Source organism: Papaver somniferum, chromosome 1 (assembly GCF_003573695.1).
Source record: "Papaver somniferum cultivar HN1 chromosome 1, ASM357369v1, whole genome shotgun sequence".
NCBI classification, from domain to species: Eukaryota; Viridiplantae; Streptophyta; class Magnoliopsida; order Ranunculales; family Papaveraceae; genus Papaver; species Papaver somniferum.
In genome coordinates this window covers 22,466,187-22,479,663 of record NC_039358.1, presented here as the reverse complement: position 1 = coordinate 22,479,663, position 13,477 = coordinate 22,466,187, and the positions used below count along the sequence as shown (strand labels likewise).

At 35.4% G+C, this 13,477-nt stretch overlaps 1 protein-coding gene across 1 annotated transcript; it reads left to right on the top strand.

The window, feature by feature from the left end:
- The first annotated feature begins 1,297 nt into the window (after window positions 1-1,297).
- On the top strand, window positions 1,298-4,785 carry LOC113281176 (eukaryotic translation initiation factor 4E-1-like). The gene is made up of 6 exons (XM_026529841.1): window positions 1,298-1,724; window positions 2,871-3,036; window positions 3,127-3,252; window positions 3,956-4,021; window positions 4,106-4,187; window positions 4,330-4,785. The coding sequence occupies exons 1-5, from the start codon at window positions 1,450-1,452 to the stop codon at window positions 4,154-4,156; spliced, it is 684 nt and encodes a 227-aa protein (XP_026385626.1). The 5' UTR covers window positions 1,298-1,449; the 3' UTR covers window positions 4,157-4,187; window positions 4,330-4,785.
- Window positions 4,786-13,477: the final 8,692 nt, after the last annotated feature.

Sequence of the window (13,477 nt, the reverse complement as noted above, 5' to 3'; positions counted from 1 at the left end):
GAGATTTGTTGTTGCTGCTGGTGGTAATGGTGGTGGGGAGAAGGAGACGGAAAAAAGAAGAAAAAAGAAAGGAGAGAAGAAGAAGAAAAGCTAAAAAGGGTATGTTTGACTTTTTTTTTTAAGTAACAAAAACTAAACTTGCTCATTATTATTTGAAGTGGGGTTTTTGTGCCACTTTTTAATGAAACTGTTTTAATTTATTAAAAATAATATGACTGAATTTTTTGTACTACAAAATTGGTCACCTAGGTATTTTGTCACTAATTTTGTAAGAAGGCTGTTATTGGGGCGTCACACTCCTTTAGAGGGGCGTCACCTAATAAGACAAAAACGGGTCATCTATAAGTAATATCAAAAACCCCTTATCTTATATAATTTTGTGATGACCAAACAACCCTTATTTGGCTAATTTTAATTTAGTTTAATTAATTACGCCTAGGTTGGACATATAGCAAACCTAGGCGTAAAATTGGAGTTACGCTTGGAAATCAACTAAACCTAGGCGTAAAATTGGAATTACGCCTGGAAATCAACTAAACCTAGGCGTAAAATTGGAAATACGCCTGGATATCAACTAAAGCTAGGCGTAAATTGGAATTACACCTGGAAATCAACTAAACCTAGACGTGAACGACATGCAAATCAAAGTTTACGCTTGAATTGAACTAAACCTAGGCGTAAGTTCTTCAAAAACTAAATTACGATTGAAAAATCTAGTACCGTACCCAGACATAACACTAGCAGAAAGTAAATAAAATCCTAATTTTACTTTGATTTCATTCGATTTAAGCACAAAAAGATGGGTTTGTTCGATTATTACCTTACATACACCATGGATTGTTGTTGAGGAGTTTGAAAAATTCATTATTCAATTGATTGAATCGGTGGAATGAGTTGAGGATGAAGTTGAGGTTGATTGAGATGTTGATTACCATCACTAGGATCAGTTTGCTTCTTCCTCATCTGTTTTTATTAGTTTTAATTGAAGGGTCATTTTGGACAAATTGCTATTGAATCAAAAGTATCCCTTAACCAGATTTTTGGTCACCAGATATCCAAGTGACACCCATTTAAAAGAGTGTGACGCCCCAATAACAGCCTTCTTTTGTAAATGAATTGAAATTTGTTGATCGACCAAAAAAAAAAAATGTGTTATTTAGACCTCCACCCCTAGCATTGGAGCCTTGGAGGTGCTCTAATACCTCTCACACACGATTCACACATGTACAATACATTGCACGTGACGCCCTATAATAATAACCTCACCGGCCTTACCGACCCCCTACAACAAAGAAATTTCAGTCGAACAAAATCAAACCCAAGGGTTTCTGGTGTTTCTTGAAGAGTTTTCCAGATTCGTGCTTTGTCTTCCAGAGCAACAAAAAGATCGAGTAATCCTACAAAACATATAGAGATATTGTTAGTGTGTTGTGTAAGTAAGAAAAAGTAATGGCGTTAGTCGATTCGATTGCAGGTCTTAGTTTAGAAGAGGAAATTAGGGCATCATTGATTGTGGGTGAAGGAGAAATCGAAGAAGGTGAAATTACTGGAGATGAATCTGATCATTCCACCTCTCCAAATACAATAATTCCTCATCAGCCTCATGTTTTAGAACATTCTTGGACTTTCTGGTTTGATAGTCCTGCTGCTAAACAAAAGCAATCTACTTGGGGTAGCTCCATTCGACCTGTTCATACCTTTGGTACTGTCGAGGAGTTTTGGAGGTATTTCCTTTCTTTCAACTTCTTTACATCAATTTTTTGTTCGAAAGTCGGTTTCAGTTCAAGATAATCACTATCTTGTTTTTTTTTGGAATTAGGGTTCTTTAGTTTCCAACTCATTCGTGTGAATTTTCTTTGTTTCGTATTTTAGTTTCTTGAGGTTCATCCATGACTCCATGGTTTGGCATAAGACGCATCAAAATTAGGGTTTCTCGTGAACATGGTTATCTTCTTCTTCTTTTTTCCGCTAGAATATGATACCCTTAGAATTTTGCATCAATGGAGTAGGGTTTCTGCTGTTTGATGTTGTATCAAGTTGTTGTAGGGTAATTTAGACACTTCTACTGGAAAGGTTATTCCTTTAACACATTCAAGAGAGTAATACTTTGATTGGAAAAGTTACTGAACAATATCAGTAGTATTAGCTTTAAATTACTGAAGAATTTGCTTTCATGTTATACGATACTTTTTTCCACCATAGCATTATACTATTGTCGAAGTTGGTCACACCTTTTCTTGTTTGGTCTTATAACTATGTTCCATAGAGACTAGGTGGTATATCACGATGCAACTTTGACTACATTTTATCTGTTTGGTCCCTTCATTATGATGTCCTTCAAGGGAGGGCCTTGAATTTTTACCTATAATGTATAAGATGGGATTCTATCTGCATTGGGTAATTAACAATTACTAGGTTTCTAGAAGTACTACAGAAACAAGTTCATCTCATGCAAGAGATTGGCCTGGCCGTTGATAGCTGTGTTATGAATCCGTAGCGTAGGATACCTTCCTAATTGTGCAATTGTTTAGTTGTGGTCAGATAGATTAGGAACTAAACATGACACCTTTTATGTGCAATTAGCAACTACATATCACTAGTTGGCTGAACTTAGAAAGATATATTTCCAGTTTTCCACATAACGTTGAGCAGCTATGCTGACAAGAACAAGTTATAATCAATGGCCAACAACAGATGGTGAATCTTGTGTGCTTATAGGAAATTTACATTATCTTCGAGTTTTTATAAATGTGCAAGTTGCTCGTAAGATCTAAGACTCTTTTCCGCTAATTCAGTTTTTCCTGCTAACAGTCTTTTTCTTTTTTCAATTTAATTTTATTTAATTTTAATGATTGTTCTTGTGAATTCAGCCTATACAATAATATACATAAACCAAGCAAGTTAGCTGTTGGAGCAGATTTTCATTGCTTCAAGCACAAAATTGAACCAAAGTGGGAAGACCCTATATGTGCAAATGGAGGGAAGTGGACCATAAGTTTTCCTAGAGGGAAATCTGATACATCCTGGTTGTACACGGTATGCCAAAGATCCCAGTTGAATTATCGCTTCATTTTCTTGCAGTCTGATAAAATGTCGTCTAATTTTCCTGTATCCCTCCTCTGACAGTTGTTGGCTATGATTGGGGAGCAGTTTGATAATGGTGATGAAATATGTGGAGCTGTTATTAATGTCAGGGGTAAGCAGGAGAAAATATCTATATGGACCAAAAATGCTACAAATGAAACTGCACAAGTAAGTACTATCGTCTACATAAGCGTAGTGTTCGCTTGCTGCGTGATTGAACGTGAAATCATCCAGCATTTTTTCCCTAGCCTGAAAATTGTGCTTAGGTCCAACATCTTACCAGCAATATATCACTTCTTATTATTTTAATATCGATTCCCTGTCTATATCCTCCAATAATACTGGATACACATTTATTGTGTCTGAATCTTGGTTATGTTTCCTTGATGGATCAAGTATTTATTTGACGCTTGGCTAAAAAATTATGGTACCAGCTATACAGAAAATCATATGTTAGACGTTTGATTCCATTGTGTATCTGGGTTTTAAAAGTAGCTTATGAACAATTAATGGGTACTCAAATGGTAGATGATAAAATCCGCTTGAAGGCTAGAAAATTGAGTTTGTTGATTCAGGATATTGTCCACGACTGAATATGTCCAACAGTATTTAATAAAAATTTAACGTGTCCAAATCTTGGTTATGCTTCCTAGTTGTAAAGGTAGGCTTCCTAGATTTTCATTCAGCTTTGAGCTAGATATTAATTTATATGTTAGATGATTGATTCCATTTGCATGGCTTAATATATCCCGCACCTAGTGTTAGATATATCTTAGCTTATCCAAATCTTGGTTATACTTCCTAGTTGTTGTGGTCTAGTTAGTACGTTCTTCAAATTTCATCAAACATCTTACATGAGTCGTGTTTGCAGGTGAGCATTGGGAAACAGTGGAAGGAGTTTCTTGATTACAATGAGAGCATAGGATTCATCTTCCATGTAAGGACGAGTTTCTTAAATTTCCTTGTTTGAAACTTACTCATAGGATATCATCATACATAGTTTTTCCTTTGATAATTGCAGGACGATGCTAAAAAGGCAGAGAGGTTCGCCAAGAGCAAATATACAGTTTGAGCAGAGTTCCTTCGTCACCCTTCTGTTCAAGGTTAGAATTTACAACCCAAGACAAGACCACAAATGTCTTTTTTAATTGCTTGAAGGTGAACCAAACAGAACCGAGTATGGATGAGGAATTTAGAAGGACTTGCTTAACTTATCGTTATCATTTTGTTTGTTGCTTCTTGCAGCTAATACTCAAGTGGATGATGGTGTAATACGCTGATTTTAGCAGCGGTTTTTGTTGGAAATGTCATTTTTTCTTATGGTAGTCTCATCTCTGCTGTTTTGGTTGATCTGATCTACTTTCTGGTGGAAAAGGATTTTTGCTGTATATCCCAGTTATGTCTGAAATATGGGATTATGAATGTTCTTGACATAGAATCAAAACAAAACAAGTTCTGTTACATTTTGAATAGATATAAGTAACACCTTTTAGTTGGGATTTTTCTTCTGAAGTAAAGGGTAATGTCAAGTCTTCAACTTTTTTAGTTTACAATAGCTTCGTACACGTGTTTTGTTGTGCTTGCATGTGCGTGTCAAATTCGATATTTTGTGGCACTCGGTATGTTTTATTATTTTGATTTTTCGTTGTAAATTTGGGATTGTTTTTTAGTGATATGTAACTGTTTAAGTAATTCCATCAAGGATAATTGGGTAGTTTACTTTGAACAGTTTCTTACTCTTTTTGAAGGCTAACTTGGAAATTAAACCCTCAAATTTCAATGTTGCCACTGCAGACCAGTTGTTAGGACTTAGGACGCATGGCTTGCGTCATCATGCCCTAGAATTATTAGGCTACAGGGTGTCTGTTCAACGGCGAAGGTTTTTGCGCAATCCTTGACGAAAAGAGAATTTTGTTAAGGTGCACTGTTTTACTGTCACCTAGCGAGAGAGAAATCCGCGAGTAATGATTAGTGCAGTTACTTCATAGACTGGACATACTGATAAGAGAGCCACAGGTGTCAAATAACATTCTAAAGGATTTTTGGTGTCAGAGCATCTCTAATGCAAGAAGGAGTCGAGGTCTTTGAAAAAAAAAAAAAAAAAACATTGCACATAAGATTTAAGATTTTTTTCACGAAATTTTTATCTTCAATGCATAAAAAAAGATGACACTGCTAAGTCGGCGTAAAGGAAAAAATTCAGGAGGATTTTTTCATTGACCTTGGATTTTATGTTCGCACCATCAATAGTTTCTATATTTAAACAAATAATAAAACCTCCACATAGGATGATCTTGACCCCAAGTATTTGAGATGTTCTAATAGAGGATTGGGCAAGTTGGAATGCTGTCACGGCTACAGTCAAAGGCGATTTTTGGACGATTTTAGGGTTTACTGCTCTTTCTTCTCCGACATCTCCTCTGGTAAGATGCAGGTTTCTTCTCAAATTCCTCCACCTCTAGAGGCTCCCTCCAATCCTCTAGAGGTTTCTCTATTGGGGGATGGTAATGGATTGTTGTCTCATGGTACTAATCTAGCTACTGATCCTGTTATTCCTCCGGGCTTCGAAGCTTTTCCTTCTTCTGGATCTCATACTTCTCAAGCTTCATGGTCATCTTTGTTTGATAAGAAGAAGTTACCAGATCTCTCGGCTGAAATGGAATACTATTCGTATCCTGTGATTGATGGGAAGAAGACAATGGATGTTCCATATGAAGTTTTCAATGAGGATATTCGTCAATGTGAAGATAAAGTAATTGGAGCTTTTGTTGGGAGAAGACCTCCCTTTAATTGGGTTCTAAATGTTGTTCATAGAGCTTGGAAGCCTAAAGGTAACCTCCAAATGACTATTTATGGTGAGAGCATGTTCATATTTGATTTTCAATCTGCTGATGATAGGACTAGAGCCTTAGAAGTGGGTTCTATGTTTATTTCCAATAGATTATTCATTGTTAAACCTTGGTCTAGAACAGTTGAACAAGAAATAGCAGAATTAAAATTTGTTCCAGTTTGGATGAATTTTAGGAATGTACCATTATTCATGTGGAATAACAAGGGATTGAGTATGATTGCTAGATTTTTAGGAAAGCCTCTCATGATGGATACTCAAACCTTAAATAAAACAAGAATGAGTTATGCAAAGATTTGTGTTGAGGTAAATGTTGATTGTGATTTTCCTGATTCCTTCACCTTCACTTTGGGAGGGAAGGATAAAGTTGAAATAAAGATGGATTACTCTTGGAAACCTCCAAAGTGCAGTGAGTGTGCTGTATTTGGTCATGTTTTAGCTCACTGCTCCAAAAAATTTCAATCCAATCAGAAGGTAGTACAAAAGTGGATTCCAAAGAAACTGCCAACAAGTGCTCCACAAAATTCCTGTATGGATGAGGAAGGATGGATTACAAAAACAAAAAAAAAAAAGAGGTAAACATTCTGATACAAGTGGTCAACAAACTGCTGCAAATGAAGTTGAGATAATTGATATGGAAAGTTCTCCTCTTTCGAATTCAGTCAATATGGAGTTAGAACAAGATGTACCTACTGTTCTAAAGGAGGTTACTCAGGAAAGAGCTAGTAGAGTAAATGTGGTTCTTCAGTCCAACCCATTTTTTATATTGGATAAAGGAATGGATATTCCACATGAACTCTTAAGTCAAAATAAAGAAAATATACAAGGCTTGCAGCAGACCCCTCAACACAATTCTTCTGGTATGGATCCTTCTAGTTCTGGTTCTAGAGCTCATTTTTAGAGAAAATAAGTCCTTTCTCCTCCAACAATTAATTTATTTCCAAAGGTTGCAGACTTAAAGAAGTCTGCTAGAGTTATTTTTTCTCATCCCAAATTAAAATGATGTTCACCATAGGAGGGTGGAACATCAGAGGGCTTAATGACCCTTTGAAACAGTTAGAAGTTAAGAAGTTAATTAAGAATAATAATCTTTCTTTGTTGGTCTAGTTGAGACTCATGTTCAAATTTCTAATAAATTGAGAATAAGGAATAATATCCAGTCTTCTTGGTGTTGGTTAGATAATGATTCAAATAGTAGTGTTGGTAGAATCTGGGTGGGATAGGATCCAAAGTCTATTCAAGTTCAATTACTTCATGTTTCTGCTCAAGCCTTATTTTTAGATGTTACTTCTGCTTCTATGATGAATTTTGTGGTCATTATAGTCTATGGAGATAACTATTATTTAAACAGGAATGCATTATGGGATATGATAAATCTATTTGCGGAGTTTAATAATAGAGCTTGGATTCTTCTGGGGTATTTCAATTATATCCTTGCCCCTAATGATAAAATTGGAGGTGATCATATTTTGCTTTTTAATTATGCTGGCTTTACTCAATGCTGTCAAGATTCTCATCTTATGGACCTTCCTTTTTCTGGTTGCTTTTACACCTGGACAAATTGTCATGTTGATGGTACAATAATAAGATCCAAGCTGGACAGAGTCATGGTGAATTTGGAGTGGATTCATTTATTTCAATGTTCAAAAGCTGACTTTCTCTTACCAGGTATTTCTGATCACTCCCCTGCCATTGTGTCTATTTTTGAATCAAGAAAGCATGGCCCTCCTTCTTTTGGATTCTACAATTTCCTTTCTGAATAAGTTGATTATTTGCAAGTTATTAAAAGGGCTTGGAGTATTCCTATTAGAAGCAATCCTATGATTAAATTTGTTAATAAATTGAAGAATGTTAAGGTTGATATTATTAAATGGAAAAAAGAAAGGTTTAGAGCAATGTCTGAGCAGGTTTCTCAAGCTAAAGAGAAAATGGATTCAGTTCAATTGCTCTTACAATCTCATCCTCTTAATCAGGACCTTGCTAGAAGGGAGAAAGAATATGTTGTTGAGTATGTTAAACTGGCTAAATATGAGGAGTCCGCTGCTAAGCAACAATCTAGAATTAAATGGTTGGATTTAGGAGATTCCAATACTTTTTTTTTTCATAACTCTATAAAAGAGAGAAGGTCTAGGAATAACTTTTTATTTCTTTATAATAATGAGAATGTCAAGCTTACTGAAGACAAGGAAATTGCTGATGAATGCATTGCTTTTTATTCAAATCTTTTTGGAAGTCATTTGGATAATGCTGCTAATGATGATTTCTTAGATTTAAGGTTTGAAGCTTGTGTTAATCAGGATGATGTAGCTGATCTCATTAAGCATGTTACTAGAGAGGAAATTGTTACAACTTTACATTCAATTGGTTCTAACAAAGCACAAGCCCAGATGGGTTTTCAAGCCATTTCTTTAAGAGTAGTTGGTCTGTTGTGGGTGATGATCTGGTTGCAGCTGTGCAAATTTTTTTCTCTAAATCAAAACTCTTGAAGGAAGTGAACTGCACTTTTATTACCCTGATTGCCAAAGTTAAAAACCCTTCAGTTGCATCAGACTATAGGCCTATATCTTGTTGTAATGTCATCTATAAATGTATTACAAAGATTTTATCTCTTAGAATGAAGAGGATTTTGGGTGGTCTCATTAACCAGAACCAATCTGCTTTTATTTCAGGAAGATCAATAACAAGATAATATTATGGTTGCCCATGAGCTAGTAAGGAAATATCATAGATCAAATGGCTCTGCTAGATGTGATTTAAAGATTGATTTAAAAAAGGCTTATGATAAAGTTAAATGGAGTGCTATTTTTTATTTTCTAAAGCAATTGGGTTTCTCTGATCAGTTTATTAATTGGATTTCTCTCTGTACTTCAGCAAAATTCTCTATATTGGTGAATGGATCCCTTTATGGATTTTTTGGAGCTAAGATGGGACTTAGACAGGGTTGCCCTATTTCTCCCTATTTGTTTGTTTTAGCTATGGAAATGTTAAGTGCCACTCTTCTTAGACAGGTGAAATTGCAGAATTTTGGTTTTCATCCCAGGTGTAAACTCACTAATCTCACACACCTTTGTTTTGCTGATGATGTGATGATCTTTTTCAAAGGTACTACTTCTGCTGCTTCTAGCCTTAAGGTTGCCTTGGATGATTTTAGTTCTTGCACTGGTCTTGAAATGAATAATTTAAAAACTTCTCTTTTTCATTCTTCTATGGATGCTAATACCCTGCAACAAGTTTTACTCATTCTAGACTGCTCTGTTGGAGAACTTCCAGTTAGGTATCTTGGCATTCCTTTATTGTCTACTAGAATTTCTTATAGGGATTGCTTACCTCTTCTTGAGAGAGTGGATGATAGAATGAAGTCTTGGAAATCTATTTTTCTTACTTATCCAGGCAGAGTTCTGCTTATTAAATTTGTTTTGAGTGGTATGCTTTATTTCTGATTTCCCTGCTTCATACTTCCTAAAAGAGTAATAAAGGAACTCAATACTAAATTTAAGAGATTTTTGTGGGCTGGTACTAATCTCAAAAAGAGTCATAATCCTATTGGTTGGTCTCACATTTGCCATTCTTATGAGGAAGGAGGGTTAAGTGTTAGAAACCTTGAGTTTACTAATGTGGCAGCTAACCTCAGACATATCTGGGACCTAATTTCTGGCAAGGAGAATATATGGACTACTTGGGTGAAAAGCAATCTTATTAAAAATCAGGATTTCTGGACCATGGCTGTGCCTCAGGATTGTTCTTGGTGCTGGAGAAGAATTCTTGAGCATAGGGAGATGGCTAAACAACACATTGGTGTTTTGCTAGGGGATAGAACCAATACTAGATTTTTATATGAAAATTGGCATCCTAAAGGAAAGCTGGTGGATTGGTTGATTCAACTACTCCAGAGACTATTGATGCTTCACATAGTACCAATGTGGCTGATTTCATTAATGCTGAGGGTTGGGATTTTCCTGTCTTCATGGAAGAAAATGTTCAAGAAGTGGTGGCTCAAATTTCAATGGCAGATTTCAACATTACTGAGAAAGATCAGATTTTTTGGAAATCCAGCATTACATGTCAGTTTTCCATGAAATACACTTATCTTGCTATTTCTGATCATATTCCTTCTCCTTACCGGAAGAATTTAGTTTGGTTTCGGAAACACATTCCTAGGCATTCTTTCATCTCTTGGATTGCCTTCCATAAAAGATTAAAAACCAGAAGTAAACTCTTAAAATATGGAGTAATTTCTGATGCTTCTTGTGTCTTGTGTGGAAGAGAAGAAGAAACTGAGGACCATCTTTTTCATAATTGTATGTTTTTTCTGGCATTTGGAGTGGTTTAATTCTGAAGCTTGGTTTTGTAAGAGTCATAGATCACACTTGGGATGAGGAAATTAGATGGTGCTCTCAAAACTTTTCAGGACAGGATAGTGTGTCTATTATCAAGAAACTTGCTCTGAATAGTTTCATCTATCACATTTGGAGAGAACGAAATAATAGAATCTTCAAAACTCTTCAGAATTCTCAAGAACAAGTAAGTTTACTTATTGTTCAAGAGGTAAGGCTTAAAATGTTTGTTGTTCTGTGTAAGGAGGAGGATCATATAAATACTAGATGGTTTATGAGTAGATGGAGAGTTGATTGCCTGTTTTCCCAACCCGAAGTAATTGATTGCACTTGGCTTGCCCCTGATACAGATGAAGTCATGATAAATATTGATGGATCTAAGTCTGATGAAGCTGGTGGTTTTTGAGCAATTATTAGAGATCATAATGCAGAGGTTTAATGTGCTTATAGTGGTGATGGACCTCCTATTTCTGTGCTAGCTCATGAATTGCAAGGAGTGGAATTGGGGTACAAAATGGCTATCCAGGCATCAGAGTTGAAAGTCCACATTGCCACTGAATCTATGGCAGTTTATAATCTGTTAACCAATCCTGAGCCACCTTGGAATGTGCTTCAGATTTGGAGAAGAATTAAGGAGTTACGCAAGAAGTTTACTTCATGGAGAATTACTCATTGTTATAGAGAGACTAATAAAGATGTTGATTTATAGCAGGGTGTTATCCGGGTGGAACATGGGTGGAGCTTCGACATGATGATTTCTCTCCTGATTTCAGAGAAATCCTAGCAGCTGACAAGGCTCAACAAGTTTATCATAGAAGAAGAAGAAGAAGATAAATGTTTTTTGTTTTTCTTTTGGTTTAGTTTCTTTCTGTTTTCTTTTGGTTTGGGTCTCCTTAACCCAGTGGGCTGTGTCAAAAAAAAAAAAGTTGGGATGATGTCAATATTGTAAACTCTGCTGATGCTTTATATGAAGTGATGGATTGCAGTTTCCACTGTAGCTTTGATAAATTATAGTTTACGTTGTAGTTATTAGATAGTGAATGGTTCGGATGGAAGAGGCTCCCAAGTCCTAACAATGATGTACCCTTAACTAAGGAAATATGTGTAAGTCATTTGCCAAAAATTTCCAGAACCAGAACCTAACGAGAGTCGTGCTGATAGATGAAAGTGAGGAAGAGTAAATACGTTAATATATTTGAGATAGGTATTGGTAATTATGAAGTTAGTGAAGGACAAAATCTGTTATGTGCAACGATAAGTTTTTTTCGAGGGTAACGATTAAACCTCCAGAGATTACATTTTGAGTATAACCAAACTCTAGAGGGAAACTTTCAAACTTTCATATTCATTAATCACTCCATAATTTCACTCGTAGAATTAGAATTCTTAAATAAGATTCACATCTCACAAAGTGACTACCAACCATACAACCCTTTAATAAATTTTAACACCATAAAGGACTAAGACAAGGAGACCCATTGTGAACTTTCTTACTTACTAATTGTTGAACAAGGCTGAACAACTTAATATGCTCTCTATTCAGCATCTACTCAGACATCAATGTGTCTCATCTACAATTTGCAGATGATATACTAATCTTTTTGGATAGAAAAGAAAAAGTGGTTGGAAACTTAGTATTTGTGCTACAAATGTACGAGGCAATTATATGATTAAAGGTCAATTTAGATAAGGGCACTGTAGTCTGCATTGTGGCAGAACATAAGTACATGGACAGAGATACCAGTTTATAATTAATTCTTACATTGTTATATTGAGTCACTTCTCATCAGATACTTGGACATGCCACTGGGAAGTACTCCTACTCAAACATCCATATGTGAAGGGATTATAGAGAAATTCAAAAAAAACTAGCAAAATGGAAAAAAAAAGGTTTTTTTTATCAAAACTAGCAAAATGGAAAAGAAGGTTTTTATCTAGAGCAACCAAAGTTAAATTTTATAAACAATGCGTTAATCAACTTACCAACATATCTCATGTCTTTCTTACAAATGCCAAGATCAGTGGAGAAAAGACTAACCAGAATCATGAGAGAATTCTAGTGGCGAATAACGACCGAGAAGAAAAAAATCATATTGGGTGACGTGCGAGAGATTAAGTAAATTTGAATAATTAAAGGAGAGAAATTGGAATAGGAAATCTGAAATAAATCAACATATCCCTACTGGAAAAATGGAGCTGGTTATATTACAATGAAAAGAAACAATGTGGAGAAAGATTATTCAACTCAAAACCAAATCATACAAAGAAGATCTTTGGGCAACAAAATATAAACTCCCATATGGAAGAGGCATCTGGAGAGGCATTCAAAATGAGAAGGTGTTGTTGCATATGATGTCTTCAACTAACATTACAACTGAAACAAAGGTTAGATTCTGAAAAGACAAATGGAAGAAGAGGTACCATTCTACCAATCATATCAGAATGCCTATAAAGCTGTAAATAAAAAGGAAGCTAATATTGTTGACCTCATACAACAAAAAATATGGACAAATTAACTTAAGCATTAACCTTCATAGGTGGAAATAAGAGAACTAACACACTTGTTTAACCTATTAGGAGACCCATCATCATTTAACAGTGGAATATATACAATCTCATGTGAAAATATCACAACACACACTGTCAAAGAAGGATATGCATGCCTCATGAAACATAATTCCGATGCTATCAAAAATGGCTTCATCTATGGACGAAAGAAGAAAATTCGTAGAAAGCTATGCTTATTTACTTGGTTTTTTAGTGAATCATGCAATACCAATTTTGGACAATCTGGTCAAGATGTGTGTGAGACTGATAACATAGGATATAACCTCTGCAACATAAATGAGGAAATAGTGGATCACATCTTTCTCCATTACAACTTCTCAAGATCAATTTGGGATTTCTTCACTTCAAGGATGCAACGATCTTGGATACATAGAACATCTGTGAAAAAGAAACTGGAATAATGGCCAATAAGTCAAGAGGGTGATAGCAAAAAGAAAACACAGAGAGAAAGAGACCATCATCAATGAAGTTAAAAGACTCATCTTTCAATGGGGTTTCTTATTTGATTGGTTCAGAGGTGTGTAATAGCCATTTTTCTAGCTACACAATAACATATATCTGGGCCGCAAGACCAAATCATGGAAATCAAGATGTAAAATCTATACTAAGAAAATATAAATAAATAGATGAAAAATTAGAAGTT